The 21,321-nt window shown below is 41.4% G+C and overlaps 3 protein-coding genes across 4 annotated transcripts in view; 1 reads left to right on the forward strand and 2 right to left on the reverse strand.

Annotated features, from left to right (window-relative positions):
- On the reverse strand, positions 1-3,793 carry bhlhe41 (basic helix-loop-helix family, member e41). 2 transcript variants are annotated; one of them, XM_078256710.1, is made up of 5 exons: positions 3,563-3,793; positions 3,402-3,468; positions 3,135-3,242; positions 2,923-3,034; positions 1-2,574 (listed from the first exon to the last, which is right to left on the reverse strand). In XM_078256710.1, the coding sequence occupies exons 1-5, from the start codon at positions 3,622-3,624 to the stop codon at positions 1,667-1,669; spliced, it is 1,257 nt and encodes a 418-aa protein (XP_078112836.1). In that variant the 5' UTR covers positions 3,625-3,793; the 3' UTR covers positions 1-1,666. The 2 variants fall into 2 exon arrangements, with proteins under 2 accessions (XP_078112836.1, XP_078112835.1); XM_078256709.1 differs by having other exon boundaries at positions 1-2,607; positions 3,563-3,787.
- Positions 3,794-5,197: 1,404 nt separating this feature from the next.
- On the forward strand, positions 5,198-12,175 carry sspn (sarcospan (Kras oncogene-associated gene)). Its single transcript, XM_078256711.1, has 3 exons — positions 5,198-5,678; positions 7,984-8,070; positions 10,182-12,175. The coding sequence occupies exons 1-3, from the start codon at positions 5,451-5,453 to the stop codon at positions 10,545-10,547; spliced, it is 681 nt and encodes a 226-aa protein (XP_078112837.1). The 5' UTR covers positions 5,198-5,450; the 3' UTR covers positions 10,548-12,175.
- Positions 12,176-17,449: 5,274 nt separating this feature from the next.
- Positions 17,450-21,321, reverse strand: part of itpr2 (inositol 1,4,5-trisphosphate receptor, type 2) — a 63,930-nt gene continuing 60,058 nt past the window's right edge. Inside the window, exons 56-57 of the mRNA XM_078256712.1 lie at positions 20,437-20,598; positions 17,450-18,689 (exon numbers count right to left, since the gene is read on the reverse strand). Of these exons, the coding sequence (XP_078112838.1) occupies positions 18,609-18,689; positions 20,437-20,598 (243 nt within the window). The 3' untranslated portion in view covers positions 17,450-18,608. The remainder of the gene's footprint in view (positions 18,690-20,436; positions 20,599-21,321) is intronic.

A 21,321-nucleotide genomic window follows, 5' to 3' on the forward strand; every position in this document is an offset into this window, starting at 1 on the left:
CAGAGTTTAGTTTTGATATTTATTTTACAACTCATCAGCAATAATTTAGAACAGCATATGTGTAAAGCATTAACGAAATGTGCAACAGTTGCTCATTTAAATCTTAAAAAAAAAAAAACATAGACTTTTACAACATTGACATAGACATGAATACTTTATGGTATATTCACAAAAAGTTCTATTTACAGACACACATGCCACTTTATATAACAGTTGTTAACAGATTTGAGGCAAAAAACAGCTTAATTAAACTACAAAAGCAATGTCATGTATGCTAAATACAATGAAAATCGTCAGTTTATTCAGTCACGTGTGAAACTTAAAAAAGCTGAACAACACTACACTTAAAGGAATTAATCTCTTAGAAAACAGGCCAAGATAAAGTTAAAGTTCCTAAAAACTGCAATGATCATAAGTGATGGCCACATGACCATAGCTTCTTTCCCGCTTTTGTCAAATATTTGAAAAGCTAGAAAAAGAAAGAAATAAGCAGTGTTTTGTCAAATCTGGGAAATGGCCACTTCACTGCATGGAATCATCACAAATCATGTGGTATCTCTGCTCTCTCTTTTCAAATGAAATATTTATTTTTATTTCAAGACAACTCAACACAACAAAAAGGCTCTAAGAGAACTACAGTGATTGACTTTCAAAATGATAAGGTGACTGTTTTGGGGGAGTAAAAGCAGAAAAAAGTGCACTTTACTTCTCAAAGAGTAAAGATCATCCGATATACAAACTTTAACAGCTGGGAAAATACAGATACATTCAATATCAAAGATCTATAAGGTGCTATCCTACAATGGTTCCTGGAGGTACAGGATGTTACTGCATCTCTGTGCTGAAATGCTTCATTCGGGGACTGGGGGGGGGAGAATTATGCTGGTCAAGCACCCCCTTGTAAATAAAGGGTTTCTTCTTTCAATTATTCTGAATGGTTTCAGTGATTTTTTTCTTCTTCCTTTCTTTCCTCACAAGACCAAAGAAGTAAAGGAAACCAGAGTAAACTCAGATCTGTAAAATGAGTTGAGGGCAACCAGGCATTTGACCTATCCCATAATTTCATCATTTGTAAAGTAGTGTGTTAGGAGGGGGGTACCATTCATTTCTTCTCAGGAAGGGACAGTTATGTGCCTCCCAATCAGCCTACCCCATTCAAAGTTGGGGATGAGGTACTGTAGACGTCTTTTATAGGCTCATTTACATGTTAATGAATCAGAATTCCAGGTAATAATATTTACAGTCAGAGTCAGCCAAGCTCTTAATAGCCTTGGCAGAGGTCAGTATCAACTTCATACATCCAAAGAGACTCGCTGATTGGGATATGGCGCACTGTTGCAATAGGCTATATACTCAAAGTTTTGGCACCAATGCTGCCACTTCTAAATATTTTATCAAAGAGGATTAAAAAACTTACTCCAGCAAAACACAGCCGTGTATTAATGTCAATCATTGTCGATAATCATTTACATTGATTAATCTAGCATAAGTGCAAAAGGCACACGCCGTCACAACTGTCTCCTGTTTCGCCAAGATATTGAACATGAGAAACTCTTCTGTGAAACCTCGTTTAAAAACTACTCTAATAAAAAAAAAATAAAAAAAAAATAAAAGAAATGACATACATAAACTCCTCAGCAGAATGCACGGAAAGGTAACAGACAAATTAGCTCGTTTGACAAGCAGAAAACTGATCATGTGGGCTATTCTTGCTTTCTTGGGACGCATCAGCTACGTCATCCTCCCCGTCGTCACTCGCGGGACTTTCCTCGCGCTCCTTAGGTGAACCTAAGTCAGCATCGTGTGACTCGTCGCTGTCTGGACTGTGGCAGTCCTTGGACTGAGCAGATGCTCCAAAGTGCACAGACAAGCCGGGCAGAGCTGCAGCAGCCGCCGCGGCCGCCGCTGCTGACGCGTGTGCAGGGTACAGCCAGGGGAAAGGGGATGCCAGAGCTGCCGCTGGGTACATGTACTTTTCAATGTTGCTTTTGTCGAAAAAAGGCATATAAGACGCCGCGGCCGAGGGGTTGATGAAGTAGAAAGGCATGCAAATAGGTGTCTGCTGTCCCACACTGCTTATTCCCATCAGAGAGTTCATAAACGCCAGATCGGGTCTGGTGGGGTCTGTGCCACCTAACCCGTTCCCAGGCCAGTTCATCTTTGGTTTTTTGGCAGCGCGATCATCTCCAAACTCTTGCTTGATCTTCACTGCCTTGTATCCCTGCGCCTTATTGCGCTCACATTCTTTATCTTTGCCGTCGCTCTTTTCAGCCTCGCCCCCGTATCCACTGTCCGTGTCTGTGTCATTCTCGTTAAGCTCCCCGCCTTGGGTCCTCTGGATGACCGGGACACAGTTGGCTTGGCTGTCGGCTTTCTGGCCATCCTGTGCGTCCCCGGCGGGTAGCTGGTGCTGGAGCGGCGGCGCGCCGGACTGGAACTGCGCCAACACCTTGTGAAGGTGGCTGATGAGCTGCGCGCACCTCTGCTCTCGCGTCGTCCAGTTCTCAAACTGACTCAGGTACTGCAGGACCTCTTTGGCACAGGCCTGGAACCCGGAGTGGAACGCATCCAGATCTGCATGAATGGAAGATTTAATCGACCGGTCCCCTGCGAATCAATCAGTTCAAAGATGAACAGATCAGTATTCTGTAAAGTGTCGCACATTGAGCCAATGACAAGATAAAACGGACGCACGCAAAGCACGTTTTCTAATTCTGTTGTTCTCAGAATGCGCATTATCCTTGTTCTATTCATGTACATGTTCTGCTGATGTAAACACGGAATTTCTCTATATAGGGAATAATACAGTGTCATGTAATCCAATAACAGTTGACTAATGCATCCATAATCTTACTGAAAATGATAAAGAAGCGCAGTTTCATGCAAAAATATTTCTATTAACTTCTGGTTTGTTTATCTCACCATTCTGCAGAGCTATAATCTTCTGGTGCTGCTGCTCAGTCACAGCAGTCAGTGCGTTTAAATGTTTCAACGTTAACTCCAGGACAACTGCTTTCTCCAAATGCCCGAGCGTCTAAAGAGAAAAACAAATATCAGAAGGCTGTTTACGAGATCTCATGTCATGTAAAACCAGTTTCGCTGAGCACCTAAAATCCTTTGTGTCATGAACTCACCGACAGCTTCAGATGTTCGGGTAACAAATCCTTAAGCTGGCCAATACATTCGTTGATTCTGTCTCTCCTCTTCTTCTCTATCAACCGGTGTGGTAACTTGTATGCATCCTGTTGGCAAAAAAACCAAAAAAACAAGCGTTTACTCCTATTAAAGCATACAGCCTATGTATAGAAAAATAAAATGGGCTAACTGTATTGTACTGTAGGCTATTGTAAACTCTGCACATTCAAAGGTCGGTTAATGAAAACAAACTAAACCGCACGCACCTTCCCACCATCCTCTCGTTTTATTCCTCTTTTGGATTTGCACATGTAGAGAGAGGGGTAATCCACCCTAAAGTAAAGAGGAAAGTGTCCGATTATTCACCAGGTTGTCATAACAGTTTATTAGACAGAGTTTGACACAGTTTGCCAAAAGCGACACTCACCCCAAAAAATCTGCGTGCTCCATGAACTGTCTGTCCTGTAAATGCGGTATTCTTTCATCCATCACTGCTCTGCTGCTGGTTATCCGCTCCTGAGCTTCTTTAGGGAATGTTTGTTATTCCGCGACCCACACACTGACGGCTGGGGGGGAGATGATGCACAGTGCGTGTCCTCCGGTGGAGCTTCGCTTCAGACTGATATCTATAGTTCTCTGAGCTGCCACTTTGCAAAGCCGTCGGTGCTGTGGTTAGAGCGCACGCGCGCCTTCGGTAACAGCTTCCTACTCACGTGTAGCCTGCACCAGCACAAAGTCCGGTAATTAGACCTTCTTTCTCTGTGTTAGGCTACATATAGCGATGTAGTCCGAACACGTTAGAACTGGTTTTAGAAACGTGAAACATGGGAAAAATATAGAAGAAAAGGCGCACGGGATTGAGAGAAACAGTCTAATCCCAGTTAATGCATCTAACATATAGCCTATTTTGGGTCCTAAACTTCACAGACTCGCAAACTTCGTCCAGATAGGCTGTACGATCACATGTGATAAATACATAATTAGTCATAAATCAACAATCCTGCACATATTAACAGTTTAGAATGAACCCACATGTCCTAAATGCTCATCTATCACTTCAAAAACAAAAACAAATTGCAGTTTTTCATGCTGTTCATAATAAAAAACTAAATTTCAACTGGGGACTTTCCTGATCTTTACATAACAAAATACAATACATGCTAATATAACGTGAAAACATAGAGGTTAATGTGAAGTAAATACAGAGCGTAAACAAATATTCGAGGTGTGTGCGTGTGCACGCCGTGCGCGTCCGGGCAGGGTAACCTATTCATACATCTCCACTCGTTCAAAGCTGCGTTGTCAGTAACCATGGCACCGGCCCAGCTGTGTGCTCAAACACGTGCGTCGCGGTCTTTTTTTATTAATCTCATCTCGGGGTGCTGCTCTCATACCTTCATCGGAGTGCCTTTGCCTAAAAACAAAATACTAATTAAAAAATACAAAAAAAAAATACATAGATTGGCGTGCTAGTTGCTAAATGACGTTATGTGACTTTGACTTTTTGATTTGTCTAATCTCCTAAAACAATAAATATCCAAAGATCATCAAAAATAATTCGAAGTCACTCAATTTGTGGTGTTATTGCTATTTGCTAGAGATAACAGTAAACAAGACCCAGAACCTTCCATCAAAACATATCTTGTTACAAATTACAAAAGTTTTATAACTGCGAGAAGTTAAACTGATTGTCGGTGACACCTGTTCCTCTCTTGTGAACATTTAAGTGCTCAAAAACACTCAAATCTGAGGCACTGTAATGCTCTCACATGCCTTATGATCACATTACTTCTTCCTGTAAGTCATGTGAGTCTTTCTGGCTGGCAGCATATGGCTCTCTTGTGTAACAGTACTGACAAAAAAAAACGATCCAACCGCCCTCAAACAAAGTGTGACCTCCTCTGCGCTGGCTTTTCATTAACTCATACCTGCTGATATGCTTCTGTACTTTCCCTTTCTTGTTTTTAATGCTACTACTACAAGTGAAATCATCTCACAGTCGTAAGTTGGAATCCCCCTTTGTGACTTCCTGCCCCCCTTCCCTCCTCTTCCTTTCCTCCACAGTATGCTGCCTGCTCTATATGTGGCACTGGAGCCGATTTAGGAATCCAGTCCAAATGTTTTCCATATTAGTTCAGAGCCTTCTCTGTTTCCAAATAGCAGCCGAGCTGGGCTTATGGTGAGAGGAGGCCTTGGCAGGGAGGGGAAGGGAGGGGAGAGAGTCAGATGGCAGGCAGGCTTATCCACCTCAAACACTGCAACAGTAAAAGTTGAGAGTGCAGAAAGGGAAAAAGAGTGTCAAGAAAAGAGGAGAAATGGGGCAGGGGCAGAAAGGTTCCTCAGACAAGGAAGACAACAAGAAGAAGAGAGATGAAAGCCCAGCGCCAGAGGACGGCCAAAAATGCAGAGTCTGTCGCTTCCCTCTGCTCGTCGCCCTGCTCCAGCTGCTGTTGGGGGTGGCCGTCACAGTCGTGGCCTTCCTTATGTTGGCCATCAGCCCCTCACTCTTGGCCAGGGAGACGCCACACTGGGCTGGAATCATTGTAAGCTCCATCCTTATGCTCTAACATCAGCCACTACATTTACATGTTTGCATGGACCCCAAGTCTCCTTCTGCATGACCCTCAGCTATATCCCTCAGTGTGTTTTCCATCTTCACCACACTGCATGTCAACACTGGCTCTTACCACCGGTCTCAGCCAGACGGTCACTGTAGGCATGGGAAATCCCTGGCATTGTCTTGTTCTAACACATCTCCATGTCATGTTCATCTGAATGCTTACACCTGAATCTACAATCCGTCTCAGTCACACAAGGCTGCTCGCGCGTTCTGTGTCCAACAAATCCTCAACATCTGGCCTGAGGAGACAAGCCAGCCAATCACAGCATGTCATATTCCAACGTGACCTTTGGACACCGATGTCATACTGTACCTTGATATTATTTGCAAATGCGATGTGCATTCTGTACCTGCTTACACCTCATCATCCTTATCATCAATATACGCAAACACATGAACACACACACATTTAAGTTCATCCAAAAGTTTAGTTAAAAAAGTTAAGCTGTATATTTTTAAAGTAGGTTTATGTGTGTAATAATGTGTGTAATTTCAAAACAAAGTTACCAGAAGTTTTATAAAGAACATTTGGCCCTAAACTGTCTTAAAATGTGAAATATTATATAGAAACAGTTTACGTTGATACACTTAAAACGAGTTGAAGTGTGCGTTAAAGTTGAGGTACTGAAGTGTAAGTGTTGACAGGGGCTGAGGCGTCAGATAAAACATGTTAGAGTTGAATCAGTTAAAATGTAAATTTCAGTTTAAGCCCTGTAGGAAGTAGAGTTGTTAGTTTCAGTTGTCCGTAACAGTTGAGGAGTAAATGCAAGTGTTAGACACAAAGGAAGCTAAAATGTCAGTTGGTGTCTTAGCCATGAAAGCAGCTAAACTATCAGTGGACATGTTAACACTGAAAGCAGTTGAAGCGTTGAAGAGTAAAGGCGGATTTATGGTTGTACGTAGGCTCTACGCAGAGCCTACGCCATGGCCTACGTAAGTGGTTGTGAGGATTTATACTGTACCTGTACGCTGGTGTGTGTTGCCTCGTTCTAGCACATATTTTTAAGAGAATAGCACAGGCGGTATTTGTGTGTGCGTGGGGTGTGGTAGAGCGAGTGAGAGAGTGCCGGTAGTTAGCTTCGGAGCGAGTACCAACTCCGACAGTAGAGAAGGAAAAACAGTGTCTCCCCTGTACTTTCTGACCAAGGTCGGCAAGCTGTAGAAGTCAAAGTTAGCCCTTTCCTTGATTTCATGTTGTTCATGGAAAAGGAGAACCCAGAAATGAGTAGAGGGTAATGCGACACTACCAAGCCCAGCCAAGCAGACCAAGTCTGCGTCGCTGCGATGTGTAGTTACATTTCTGGGGAGGTGCACGCTACAGTGTAGGGACCGTATCTACACATACATACCTATGGTGTAAATTCAACACAGAACCATAAATTGGGCTTTAGAGATTGTTTGAATCATGGTTAACCTATAAACAATGAAAGCACTTGAAATTTAATTTAAAGTGCTACAGAAAGTTGAAGTGTGTTGACAGATGACATCTTACACGCTAAAAGCAATTGAAGTGTCAGTTCAAGTGTTAAATGGTTCTTTGCATTTAAAAAAAATATATTTTTATGTGAACAATAATTAACCGTTTCTGTGAAATGTGCAATATAAAACAACAAAAAGGTAAATTTTACTTATCATAATTTGGAGTAAGATTTAAGATCACATTTAGGTGATAGAAAAAAAATGTTTTGTTCCTGTTTGAATCCTAACCTAGCTTATCACAGATGCCATCGGCTCTCAAAAACATCCCGGATACCAACATCCCGTGTTAGATCCTCACGAGATTCAGCCAAGTGAAAAACACTGAGGTCATCAAGAACTTTCCAGAGAATCCTGAGCGCTTAAGAACCTGAGAAAAACATTTGAATAAGATGCTGCACGCCAGTCACAAGACTCCAATTGCACTGAAGCGATAGAGTGTGAGTGTGTGTGTGTGTGTGTGGGAGAGGGAGGGAGATAGTAATGTAATCAGATGACGGCTTACTGCTGAATCATGCAAAATTAAGACACCCCTGAAAACCTGGGCACACAATACTTTCTAGAAGAAGATTATTGTGTCTATACTGTCTCTACTACTCATACTGAACAGCCCATACAGTATGTTGCATTGATTGACTGTATTCTTTGTTGGTGTTATAAGGCTACAAAATTAGTATTATGTTATTTTCATTGTCCTGATACGAGTGAATCTAATTAAACAATGTCAAATATTTTCTGATATGTTGTTGCAGCTGTGTTTAGTTTCCATCCTGGGCTTTATCTTGTACTGTATCACCTACCTCCCTGATGAGAGAACGTCTATGCAATTCATTGGCAAGGTGAGTCCACACACCCTGTTTGACACAAACAAATTAGTTTGGCAATGACAATCTGTCATGTCATTTATGAAGTCAAATCAGGTTCCTCTATTAATGCACAATATGTCTCTTTGAAATTGACCCAAGGTGTATAGTAGAATCTTAGTTGCAGTAAGAGGTGTGATCCGATGGGTCAGTGTATTTTCCAGACAGATAAGACCTTTGCAGAGAACAATGTTTTACTCACTGAAACTGCAATTCTAATAGGATTCTTAAGAAACTGTAAATGTAAATGGCTATGTGAGAAAGGCATTTGACTGCATTCTTGTTTAAAAGAGCTCTGTGGGGATTCCTATGAGTGCTTTCTTTAATCCGATAAGATTGTACAGCTTCATTAGCTATACAATATATGCAGTTGGCATTTCAAGGCAATTAAAATCAGTCCACCATTGTTTGCTACTGAGAAGCAGGTCCTTGGAAGCAGCATACTCTATTTTTCTGTCCGCCTCGCGTGTGCAATGTGCATACCAGGTTCAAATATGTACATATGCTGTGAAGAGAGGGTTTCAAAACCCTTAAAAAGGGCAGATCATTTGCAAAATGGTCTTTGCAGAAAGACATGATAAAAAGCCAATTCCAAGTATTGTGTAGTTTTAAATACCATCAGTCTGTCTGACTCACCAAAATAACAGGGATTTACATTTTTATATAGAAAGTTTACAAAGCAGACTTTGGACATTAAATGGTCGTTATTGAAATTATGCATATTTCTTCTTCTTTCTTATTGAAATATGACAGCCATTCTGTCGCACTTCAGTAAATACATTTACTGGAGTCTTGAGTTCTGTAGATTAAAATTTCAACTCCTCAGTGTTATCTTTGCAGTCCTGATCCATTTTACTCCCTTCCGAATCCATGCTGTAAGTACTGTTGTATCAAAAATAATGCCAAATAAAGTACTCCTTTATTTGGCATTTGGCAAGAAAAACAGTTCATGTGTATGCCAGAACAGCTGCAATTCGCCCACAGTGTCTCTTTCTCTGGCCCTAAAACAAATGTTGTTTAATTTATTAATATCATTAATTCAAATAGCTCAATGATCTAATGGCCATACTATATTATTTTTTTGGTTAAGAATTTATGGCTTTACAGTTCTTTTTTTTTTTTTTTTTTTTCCAATTGCCCTTGGCGCAAGGCGAGTAACAAGTCGAGTGAGTAGAACAGGTGCCGTAACTGGAGTTCTGGTCCCAAAGCTCTAATAACCCTTTCAAATAATTATTTATTGTTTCAAGATGCTCAGTTTCTGAAACATTAGTTCTTTGAGTTTGTAAGCGCTGATTAAAAAAGTGTCCCAGGACACCACATGGACTATAAACAACAACAATACGAGTGTTGACTCCTTTCAGATTTATTACCAGCTTTGGGGTTACAGATCATCTCCATTTAGTGAAGTACATCGTGTTCAACGTAGTACTGGTCGATGCACTTTCTGTACATACATTCCCCCGTAACCAACCATGCTCCAGATTTCACAGCTGTTCCAAAACGAACATAAATGCCATTTCAATCAAACACCGCTCATCACTTGCATAATTCCATAAGCAGCATGTAACCGAGAGCGAATGTAGGTTCCTGTTATATAAGCGAAGGATTAAGATGCAGGTTTAGTGTTATTGAGATTGTGCAATTGCATAAACAACACAAAGCCTCTGTCATATTTTACGACTGTATTTTTAGACACTCTGTTGTTCTACATGCTCACACAGGATGTGCACTAAAGGTGGGAAGCGGATGTAGCTGCAGGGCAGTTTTGCCTGTGCAGTGTCTACTCTGCGCTCAGAGCTGGGCTCCCGGCTCCTACACTGAGGGTCAGGCCTTGCCTTGTAGCATTGTGGGTAATCTCTTTGAATTCAACTTGCCAAAGGCACTGAGCCAGCATGTCTGTTTCTAAGCTTCAGTTTTGGCACTCTGGGTTAATGATGAGACAACACACTAAAGCAGGAGCCAGACTTTTAGAAAAAAAAAAAAAAAAAACACGTCTTCAACACGAGTTGAAGACAAGAAAAGATTTTCGGATCTAAGCTTTCAAAGTAAAAGTGCATGACGCCTGACTTGTCCTTTGCCCTCGACAGCTCCTGTACTTCGTCCTGTGTACAATCGGCCTGGTCGTTTCAGTGCTGGCTATGTCGTTCGCTGGACACCACTACACACAGACCAGTAGCTTCAGATGTGAGCAGGCGGGAGAGGACTGCGTGTGCACACTGGATCAGGATAAAAATGACCCAATAGCCCGCACTTTCACCTACAAGGGAGTGAGCGACTGCGAGGTGATCACCGGGACGCTCACACTCTACTTCCTGCTCCAGATCGTGTTGAACTTGGTCCAAGCACTCGTGTGTGCCATCGGTGCCTTCATCATGTGGAAGCACCGTTACCAGGTCTTTTTTGCCGGCCTTCAGATTGGCTCTCCCTCCTCCAAGCAGTGGCAGAAGGTTTAACGCGATGGTGATGACATGTTGATGGGATGACTCTGATCAGTCACATCAGGTTGGAAGGTAAAGCCAAGTGTGTGATTACACTCTGAGGGATGGGGACATTTTAGTGTGTGCCTAAGTGTGTTTTCTTTGATATCAATTTATATTGACCTTTTGTGGTACTTGTTCCATAATGGCTTTTTGTACACATTTTGTATAGCCTACCATATAAGTAACTTTATACGTCCAGTTGCAAATCTTATAAAGAAAATGAATCGATGAAGAGGAGCAAAACAACTGGTCTATTTTTGAAAGCAATTGTGTTCCACAATAATGGTTTTTTTCACAATGTTTCTAATTGTCTCGACATTCGCTCTCCCGACATACAACTCATTGACAATTGCTTGACAAATAATAAGCACAACACTGAAACCAAAACAGCTCATTTGTTATGCACTAAACTCCAAAAATGTAGCTACATGGTCTTGCAAAATTTCCTTTTGGTTTGGTTAGTGGCTCCAGTAATGCTAGTAGGTGGCAAACTGAATCACTGTGCTGTCAAATTATGGTTTGCAAATGGTAAATGACACCTCCTCAAGCTTTGTTTTTACAGCTTTCACACAGTACACTTTCAAATATTGTCTTAATGCAGTAATACATATTAGTAAGGCATCCTGTCATCTTAATTTCAAAATAATTCTGTATTAGTTTATAACTTTACAATAAGAATATTTTTTGAATTTAAACATTACATTGAAGTTGTTAACTATAATTTGCAGCTGCCTCTTGTAACTTGTTTTCAGCGATGAAACTAATAAAGTACTTTCAGCTAATAGAAGTAAGCCCGGTAATACTCCAAACAGTCCAGTATGCACTAAAAACGGATTCTGACAGCAGTAACACAAGCTGGGCAGGGCACACTTCATGAGACTGGATCCAGACAGAACTGGGCTGTGGCTTGCAAAGGTGGATGCCAGGCCAGTAGCCAGCATGACTCAAACAGCCTGTAGGAGTCAAACTACTGCAGCCACAAAGGGAGGGGGAAAGGGGCCAGGGTGAGGAAAGGGGGGACTCAGACAGGCAGCTGGAACTCATCTCACTGTGTTTACGGTGTTTTAGTTGTTTGCATTTAGGCTGGACAGGATTCAGGACAGGGCAAAAACAACCACAATATTGCAGGTTTGTATTTTTAAAATGCTTTGCCCTATGCAGAGGTTCAGCTTTATTTTATTCTTACTCTTATCTCAGGTGCCGACAGCAGTCTACACCTACAGTCTACAGTATATAGTTTCTGCAGCAAATTAAATGAACCCTGTGCCCAGGGGGAAAGTGTAGTGTGCGTTGTTACATCTATTTTGTCAATGATGGGAAAAAAGGTTGGTTGACTGGGGGGTGATTAAAATACTGTTTGTTTTTCACAGAAGGATGTGGTGTTTGAGCATTTCATTTGGATGAAAACATTTGTGGTTACAAATACAAATCTTTGTCTAACGCAGTTTCCGTTTTCCTGTTGTGTCACCACACATAGATGCAGTTAATACACAGAAAGAGACAATTCAGACCAAAACTTAATTCATATTCTGATGAAATGATTTGTTTTTGAGGTTATTGCTTTATTATAAATAAAGACTGAAAACTGAGCAGAAAGAGAATCAGCTGTGCAGTCTTGCATTGTCAAACCTATTTCCACAGAGCTGTGTCAGCATTAGAGTGAGGTCTGGCTACAACACACATAAAATCTGGGATCGGAGAAAAAAATGCTCCGTCTTGTTTGCACTTCTTTAATTCAATCACAATCATCTTGGGCTGCGGATGCAGCGACGGTGCCTCTGCTAAATAGTCTCGGGAAGGAGCTTGTTTTGGTGGAACATTTGCAAGTAGGGAGGCAAGCTCTGGAATGGCTAATTCCCCACAAAAGAAAATGCCAAATAAAATATTCAATGAAGTTAACTGTTCACACAATACAGTAACGTTAGCTATTGAAATTAGCTGGATAACGTTAAATGGTTAAACGTAATGTGCTCTTACCAGTGTACTGCAGTGTGTCCATGGCCCTTCATTATCGCGAGTGGGACACAACCAAATCCAGGGCATTTTCACGCCATGTCTAGCTGGCTAGCTTATTACTGCAGATGATAGGCGATGCTTAGAAAATAAAACTTTTTCTATAACTGGTTGGCAAACATGCTAGCATATCCCAGTTAGATAGTAAATGCTGTAAACATATTGTTTGTAAATCTTCATCAATCATTCACTGAAAGAATCAAGCAGGCCTACCTTATTGCTTGATCCAAAACTTGCCATTTTCAGCCATTTTCAGCCGTTTTCAGCGTATAGCTTGCTAGCTCGGAGGAGGTTGTTGTTTAAGGTAGCAAAGGGAACACACAGATAGTAGAAGGGGAGCCAACGCTTTATCCTGCATCACGTTCATCCTCGATAAACCTTAACACGTTTATTCAAACTGAACATTGTCGACCATTGAACACCCTGCTGTGTGCATTGTTGCAATGCCTTTTCATTACCACGAGTTTACATACAAGTCACAGCTGATTGGGTAACATCTCTGACACACCCAACAAGAAGAAAGCATACCTCATATACCTCAAACATACCTACCTCGGAGTTAAGCTCGTTGCACACATAGACAGTATAAAACAGGTTGCACACCATTCACACCGTTCCGAGGAAACATGTCGTTCAACCCGGAAACCGCAGCAAAACGGTGCACACCGTCTTAAAGGTATACTATGTAACTTTTCCCTCTTTGGTCCCCCTACAGGTTGTCTCATTGGAACTGCAGCTGCTGTAGTTCCAATGAGACAACCTGTAGGGGGACCGAAGAGGGAAAAGTTACATAGTATACCTTTAAGATTTATCCAGAGACGGTTTTGAACATAGAGGATCTTTGATTGAATGTACTCCTGGACCATAATGTACTTCCGTTGAACCAGACTATATGCAACCTCCATGCTATGACCGTTTTACTACCTAAACATAAGGTCTACATATCATTAAAATGTATGGTGAAATACAGGTGCCTGGTTAGCTCACCTGGTAGAGCGGGCACCCATATATAGAGGTTTACTCCTTGACGCAGCGGCCGCTGGTTTTACTCCGACCTGTGGCCCTTTGCTGCAGGTCATTCCCCTTCTCTCTCCCCTTTCAAATCTAAGCTGTCCTATACAAATAAAGGCCTAAGAGACAAAGGTGTCTCTTGTCTAAACCTTCTCGATGTGATCATAACTTTTAATTCACACAACTGTGACTGTCCAGTTATTTTCTATGGATCACTCTCATGGCACCACATTTGATAACATTCATCATTTAATTTTTGTTTTTAAACTTAAACATCACAATTTGTTTTCAGTGATGATAAAGCTCAATAATCAGCAGAGAATAACCAGGATAAACCATTTAATGACGCATTTCACTGTAGAAGCTCACACTGTACTGCATCTACATGTGATGGAGGGTAGACCTGTCTACGGCGTTTTTCCGTGTGCTTGTTCAGTGTTGTGATGTTATTGGTGCATCATGTGACTACAAAAGGCTCAAATCCAGACACAGGAAGTCACACGCCAGTCATCACAGGGGCATGTTTATTTATAATAAAAAAAAATGACAGTGAGGAGGGACCTTCCACTCTCCTCCTCGGTCAGTAACAACTTTCTGTGTGGTCAATTATTGATCTCAAGGCAAAACCCACCGAATGATATCTGATTCCGGTGGTCACTGACGTGGCTGTGATTCTGTAGAAGAGACTGCAGAAGACAGAAGATCAATATGTGTATTGACACAAATCAGCTTAATTTTCACAGCAACTTGAAAACAACAGACTCTTATACAGTATTTGAATTATGCAGCTAATAATGTTATTTTTATATGTATCTAGTACAGTATGTGTATATCCAGCTTAATATTTAGTTTAGTGTAAATTCAAAGTTTAAATCAAAATGAATCTGATGTCCTTTTAGTCCGGTCCTTTCAGTGCATCAAAGTCAAACCGCCTGACTCATGCACACTGGGTAAAATACTGCCTGCAGCCACAGAGGTGTTTTGGACACTGCCTTGTATTTATTGACCTTCTCTGGGTGTTTTCTCACTCACCCTACTGAATACACACCGGCTAAGCACGTGACTTGACTGTGGTTTGCAAAGAGATTAAAAAATGACTGATCCAAATGTGTCAAAGGTTATGTTCATAAAGTAAATAATACACTGCTCACGTGCATTAAAAAGCTTAAGCGCCAAGTCATTTAAAATGTTCTTTTTTGTGTATAAAATAAGTGTATAAAATGTTTTCTCTCCATGATTAAAACCATAAAATAAATCTCAGCTGATAAAACGGTCCGTTTATGTTTGTTTAATATCACACTATGGCAATATGACTTATGCCAAACAGTAATGATGGCCCTGGTATTATCCTCTCCCCTCCCTTCCCTCTATGAGTCCAATACATTTTAGTAATGCTGCACTTTACCCTTCTTGTCTACGCCGTGACAGCTGCTCACCATTATGGCACTGCGTGAGCTAATTTTAATGGCTGTCACAGGCAGCAGGAGCAAATGCAGGCCTGCCAGCGTAAACAGCGAACTGAAGCCAAGAAGGATGGGCTTCTCTGTAGAGGGTAAATGACAGGACTGGATAAAGGTTGAGGCATTTCTGTGATTCGTTTATCATCTAAAATATGTAACACAAGCAGTCAGACAGACAATCAACCAGCCACAGCTTTGAATTATCCATTTCCACAAGTACAGAATGCTAAATTACCAACAATGTGAACTGATGTGCGGATGACAAGCCTAAATATAATCAATATTTCACACCTATAAGGGCATTTCATTTCTTGATGAGTAAACACAGGGCATCACAAAGGAAAACCACTCAGAGTCAGTGGCACACAGAAGCACTCAGTGACCGGAACTTAAGACGCTTTCTTTTCTCACATCTTCTAGAACGGTGGTTCGCAACTTTTTTTTGTCTCATGTACTCACACAGCTCTAGTCACACCACCTACAGTGCCCCTTCATTGACACCGCCAGTCATGTTTCAAATGTGTTCATTTGAAATGATTTTAAACTGTTATTTTAACTTGTATTATATAAAAGTGGATCTTGTTACAGTAATTCTTCAAACAATTGCACTGTCAATGTTTAGGTCAGTTTAAACAAGTTTGCATTTGTACTTCTACCACATGTAGTGGCAGCAGCTGGATGTTTTTTTGTGTAACTACCCATCACTTTTACCCATTTATCCATTTATTTTAGCCATGGTACAAATAACCATGATTGGAAATGGCTGTTAAACATTGTTCTCTCTTATTTCTGTATTTTGATCACTTAATTTAAAGGTCCAGTGTGTAACGTGTTTAGTTGTTCATTATCAAAATCAGTGTTGCCTGTTCACAAACTTGTCCTTTTTCATGAATATTTACCACCACCATCAATTCCAAGTATTCCTTTTGGCTTGACATTTCACATTTGCATTCGCAAGAACTGGGGTAGACGCATAGACAGTATATAAGAAGTAGTAGACGATCCATGTTCATGCGCCATCTTGAAATACGTTAGCCGGTAAGGGACATACAGGACATACTGCTCCGCCTTTCGCGTTTTCACTGTCACATAATAAACTCACAGGTGCTGCTAATGCTGCTAATGGGTATCGTAGCTTCCCGGCCCCGGCAAGTTTGAAGAAGGAAACATGGAGGACCACACATATTCAAAATCCAAATTTCAGGAACAGGAGTCTTCTTCTTCACCCAGAAAAAGAAAAAGGATATTGAATAGAGCAAGAGACCGGCTTTTTGAAGCGTGAAGGCTACCGTAGCTGTAATACGTACTTTGAACTGCTTGGTGCGAGAGAGTTGATTGCGTTATATGATCTCAACGCTAGATGGGAGAAATTCCTACACATTGGACCTTTAATAATAATTAGGGCTGTCAAAATAACGCGTTAATTTCGATGAATTAATCTGAGAACAAATAATGCGTTAAAAAAAAATAACGCAGATTAATCCATTCCATATTGACGTTTGACCCGGAGCCGTTCTAGCCACCATTGGACTGTAAAATGAAGGAGGGAGACGAGAATGTTCTGCCTGGATCATTAATTGGAACATTTACTTGTAAAAATCTTCTTCCTGCCAACCCTGGCTACCGAAATCTGGTGCCACTGATATGTCTGCACTTCTCTCTGATGCTCTGAAACACAATCACTGCTGCACATGACGCTAGTTAACACTATACTCGACAGCAGCTAACGTTAGCCTACCGCTAGCTAGTAGCTGGATTAAACACGGTTACAATGCTGACAGCTAACGCTAAACGGTGTAAAGTGTGACTGTGTTTTTCTTTTTTTACTTTCTTAAAAAGTATCGGTTCAGGCACCGTTAATTATGTATGCGATTAATTTCGATTAATTAATCAGAGTATGTAATTAATTAGATTACATTTTTTAATCGATTGACAGCCCTAATAATAATTTAAAAAAAGTATTAAACTTGGATCAAAACAAAACAGGTTAAATTCCAGTCTGGTCTAGTAGGCTAGCTGTGCATCATATCAGCTGTTGATTAGCTGGGATTAAATGTCAAGATGAGCTTAACAAAAGCAGGACAATGATTGCATGTACAGCGGCTCTGTTAACTTTGCTTTTAATATTTGATGACTACCTCTGCTGCATGAGCTGAAATATGATCCTGTCTGAATGAAGACAGGTCTTTTCCTAGGTCCTGTGCTCCCTTCATGGACAAGTGTGAGTAAACTGAGTGTTGGTGGGTGTAGAGGGGGGTCAGGGGGAGTGTGTGTGTGTGTGTGTGTGTGTGTGTGTGTGTGGGTGGGGGGGGGGAAGTGGTTCATCCCCAACAACAACATGGACTGAGGCAAAACTGTTAGAAGGTTGCCTACTCAAAGCACGCCAAAAACTCTTGTTACAAATTTATTACTACATCCAACCACATAAAACACATTTTTCTATACACTTTGTTTCCACAGAAAGTGTCACAGGACATTTACCATGGAGTGCATGCACTCACAATCTGCCGTTAGTTTGTGCAAGTTTAAAACACAACCTCAGACTTAATCAGTTGCAGTCCAAGAGAGACTAGTGAGGATGATTTACACTAAAAACATAACTTTAAGAAACAGTAGAAGACGATTTGAGCAGATACAGTAAATATTACAGTATTAGCTGACATCTCTATAAACAATGAGGATGTTTATATTGTAACAGAACTGTAAGCTTACCATCTTCAGTCAGTATTACATTATGTACCAATATAAGATTTAGACATAAAAGACATTTCAAGTTCTGCACAGGTAATCATTATTTCTATTTCACATTTCTTTAATTTATATACTCTGTAGAAATCTATAAGAAGGCAACTGAAATGGTGCAGCAAATGCATTATAATATAACTAACTAATGTTTCCACTTACAGGCTTACAGTTTTACCCTTTTTTCTTAAAAAGTGCACTTTCAGCAGTTGCAATGTACTGTTTAGAGAAGTTAATGAGTAAGGCAGCATGATTCCTTTTCCAAAATGCAAAAATAATACTCCAGTTATAAACCACAAATCTTCTCAGAAATACCTTCAGAAATCTAAAAGGTAAAGGGGTTCTGACACAACAGCACTGAGGATGGTCGAGGAACGACACGTGACTTGACAGCACTTAACCATAAATCTTACCTTAACATTCCCCTCGACCTCTGTCTGGCACACTACACTGGCAGATGTGTGCCGTACCTGGCCAATCATTCACAGAGCAGAGTTCCTCTGTACGAGGCTATGTACAGATGGGCAGTAAAGCATGCTCCTAGTGGCCCGAGTGAGCACATAAGGCACAGTTTGTATCACACAACGCAGTGATTGTTGTTACAGAAAAGGCACTATGTCAGAAATGTGTCAACACTTGCTGGCCTCTTACATTTTGACATCATTAATTGTAAGTGTACCCTGAGTAGTACATGTATTGTTCTTAAGGCTAGAGTTTGTGTGTGTGTCTGCATTTCTAGCTGGTTTCTACTACAAGCCTGCAGTTGAGTGCCCGTCACATGCAGTGTCCTGTTTGAGCCTTGGGCCCCTCAGTGGGCCGGGGTGTGATGGTTGGGCTGAGGAGGACCCAGGAAGCCAAGCCTCTGCTTGTTCTTCCTCTGTTCGGTCATCTGTGGAGGACACAGAGAGGAAAAAAAAGACATCAACCTTGAGTGGCTTTTCATTTTGCATGTTGAATACATATGATATGAAAACCTGTTTTTGTGCTATTATTGTTCTAGAGTGCAATTCATTATGCAAAACAATGTACCCACTATGTTCACACAAATTAAATTCCAGACAGAAGTGTTTATCTATTTGAACTTGGAGTGTAGGTAAAGTGACACTCTAATCTCTTCTCTAAGAGAGAGTACATTCATTTAGACAAAACTAAATGAATCTTTGGCTCATTACTTTAAGAAATAAATCTTGATTAGCTGTGTTACAAAAACTATTGAATGGCACAACAAGGCTTCACACATTAGTCATTTCAAACTGCACTGTCACTGCAAACAATGATATCTTATAAAAGCGATATTTCCATTTCTTTACGGTTGTATGCAAATCATTTTGTTCAACCTCTGTTATGACTGGAAACTAAAATGTCCTATGGTAACTATATTAAATGACACCTCGATGTGTTGTGCAGAACTGTGAGCTGCACGTTGGATAAGTGTAGTGGGGAATTTTCATGAATCAGAAGTGCCTGGTTTCTCACAACCACCACATTTGCAGTGGTTTCAGTGTTAATGTCATATGTCATAAATGAAGGCCCCTGATTTGGTAACCCTAAACTGTAAATGCAGATTAAAGTAAATAGAGTGCGCTGTGCAGAACCCTAAAACCCACACAAATAAATAGCAGCACGTACACACAATCTGAGCTGTGATAGTGTAAAGTGCCGAGGTCAGCAGAGGTAGTAATGAGGGAGGAGCTGCAGGAGCACTTTCTGAGCTGGTGTGAGACCTGCAGACTTCCCTTTGTGACTGCAGAGCTGTGGTTTGGCCTGCATGAACACAATCATCTCTCAAAACCTTGATTTATCATAAAGGCGGAGTGACACCCTTGCTGACCCCATGAATCTAGTCAGTGTAGACTTCTAAAGCTAGATTGGAATAATAAATGGCCTGTATTTGAGCGAAACTACAGATTCAGAGATAAGGCTCCTGTGTCTCGCTCAAGGGCACTTCAACAGCACACACACTTGGTTGTTCAGGAGTTACACATGAGATCCCAACCAGCAGGGAGATGTAACAGAATGAACTGTTTACTGAGGTCGACAGAAGTTGTTGTTTTTATGTTTATAGGAGTGTGATCCTTCCCCATTAGGAGCTGTTTTCACACATCTGGCAGAAGAGGAACAATGACAGGCCTGTGACTGGAATCACATGCAGGGGAGGCAGGTGATGAGAGTGATCAGTCACACTGCAGCAGCAGGGCTAGTCATCCAAACAGCCAGAGGCTCACTGGCGGCAATCCGTCGCGTTGATCGCTGATGTGATAGTCACCTATCGTGCTGCGTTCAGGAGCATCAAGGGTATGATATAATCCATCTAGGTTACTGAACTCGGTAAAGAGATGGGTAGGAAAATGAAACTGCTGATGTCGCCTCTTCTGTGTGATCTCTTGCCCTGCAGGTGTTTTTAGGTATAAGCAAGTCTCAAGTCAGGTAGCACGTGGAGTTCACAGTCCATGTGCTATAGTTGGCTATACAGCAATCATCTAAACATGATGTTACTTTGACATAAACTTTTAAAAAGCAGGAATATTTTTGCTTTATATTAGTCACCAGGCATTTAGTTTAGACCACCACAGTGCTGCTCAGACCAGAGCTTTTCCCGCCACAGCATGGAAAAACGGCCTGAAGTGCCACTGTACCTGTTCCTTGAGCTCAGCCAGCTGGCCAGACAGCTGAGACACCAGAGTGACAGTGCTGTCCAGCTTCTCCTGCAGAGAGCGCATCTCATTCTGCTCGCCGTCTCCCTCGCTGCTCACCAGAGACATGGCTCTCATACGGGGGAACCACTCCAAGTTCTTCTCCTGGGAGGAGAGAGGGAGAGATACGGTGTGAGAGAAGCAGTGAAACAGGTGAAAGGCATGAAAAGGCTGAAATAAAGCTGACTCAGTAGGTCACTGAGCTGGCTCTGAACTGTATGTTGGCACAGACAACGGAAAGGAGGATTTGCATAGACGTGCCGGCAGCAATACAGAGCTAAAGCCAGACTGCAGGAGGAGAGTAAACAGAGAGGTATGGGTAATTGGAGACATGCGTGGACGTTTAACATTAATCATTCCATCACAATGGAAATGGCTCTCTGTGTCACGCTTGACAGTGTAAAATGTTTTGAGCAGCACTGCTGTCTCTTGGATACTGTGGATAGCAATTATACACTAAATGAACAGTAACTTGCATTTAAATTCTCACCCACTCCATACTGTAAGCACACTGTTGATGTGGGAATGAGTCACTGTCGTCCATCAGGAACACAACTGGGACTGTAGTGTTATTAGTGTGTGTGTGTGTGTGTGTGTGTGTGTGTTTGTTTGACATTTAGTTTATCCCGTTTTTCCAACAGTGCAGTGGACAGAGCTAACCAGCTTCTGTAATGCCACGAGAACACAGTGAGCAAAACAAATCTATGGCATTATGTAATGGACTTAAGTGCGTCTGTGTTTGTACATGTGTGGGTGTGTACTGTTGGCGTGCATCTGCATGGATATGTACATAGCAGACTGTGAGCAAGAGTGTCTGTTTTACAACAT

This window comes from Sander vitreus, chromosome 8 (assembly GCF_031162955.1).
Source record: "Sander vitreus isolate 19-12246 chromosome 8, sanVit1, whole genome shotgun sequence".
Classification (NCBI taxonomy): domain Eukaryota; kingdom Metazoa; phylum Chordata; class Actinopteri; order Perciformes; family Percidae; genus Sander; species Sander vitreus.

Excerpts from the sequence above, each read along its gene's own strand:
- bhlhe41 (XM_078256709.1), bottom strand. The coding sequence starts at position 3,624 with ATGGATGAAAGAATACCGCATTTACAGGACAGACAGTTCATGGAGCAC. Across the intron at positions 3,035-3,134 it reads CCGAACATCTGAAGCTGTCG|ACGCTCGGGCATTTGGAGAA; the intron begins GTGAGTTCATGA and ends TTTTCTCTTTAG. Across the intron at positions 2,608-2,922 it reads GATTATAGCTCTGCAGAATG|GGGACCGGTCGATTAAATCT; the intron begins GTGAGATAAACA and ends ATTGATTCGCAG.
- sspn (XM_078256711.1), top strand. The coding sequence starts at position 5,451 with ATGGGGCAGGGGCAGAAAGGTTCCTCAGACAAGGAAGACAACAAGAAG. Across the intron at positions 5,679-7,983 it reads CACACTGGGCTGGAATCATT|CTGTGTTTAGTTTCCATCCT; the intron begins GTAAGCTCCATC and ends ATGTTGTTGCAG. Across the intron at positions 8,071-10,181 it reads CTATGCAATTCATTGGCAAG|CTCCTGTACTTCGTCCTGTG; the intron begins GTGAGTCCACAC and ends TGCCCTCGACAG.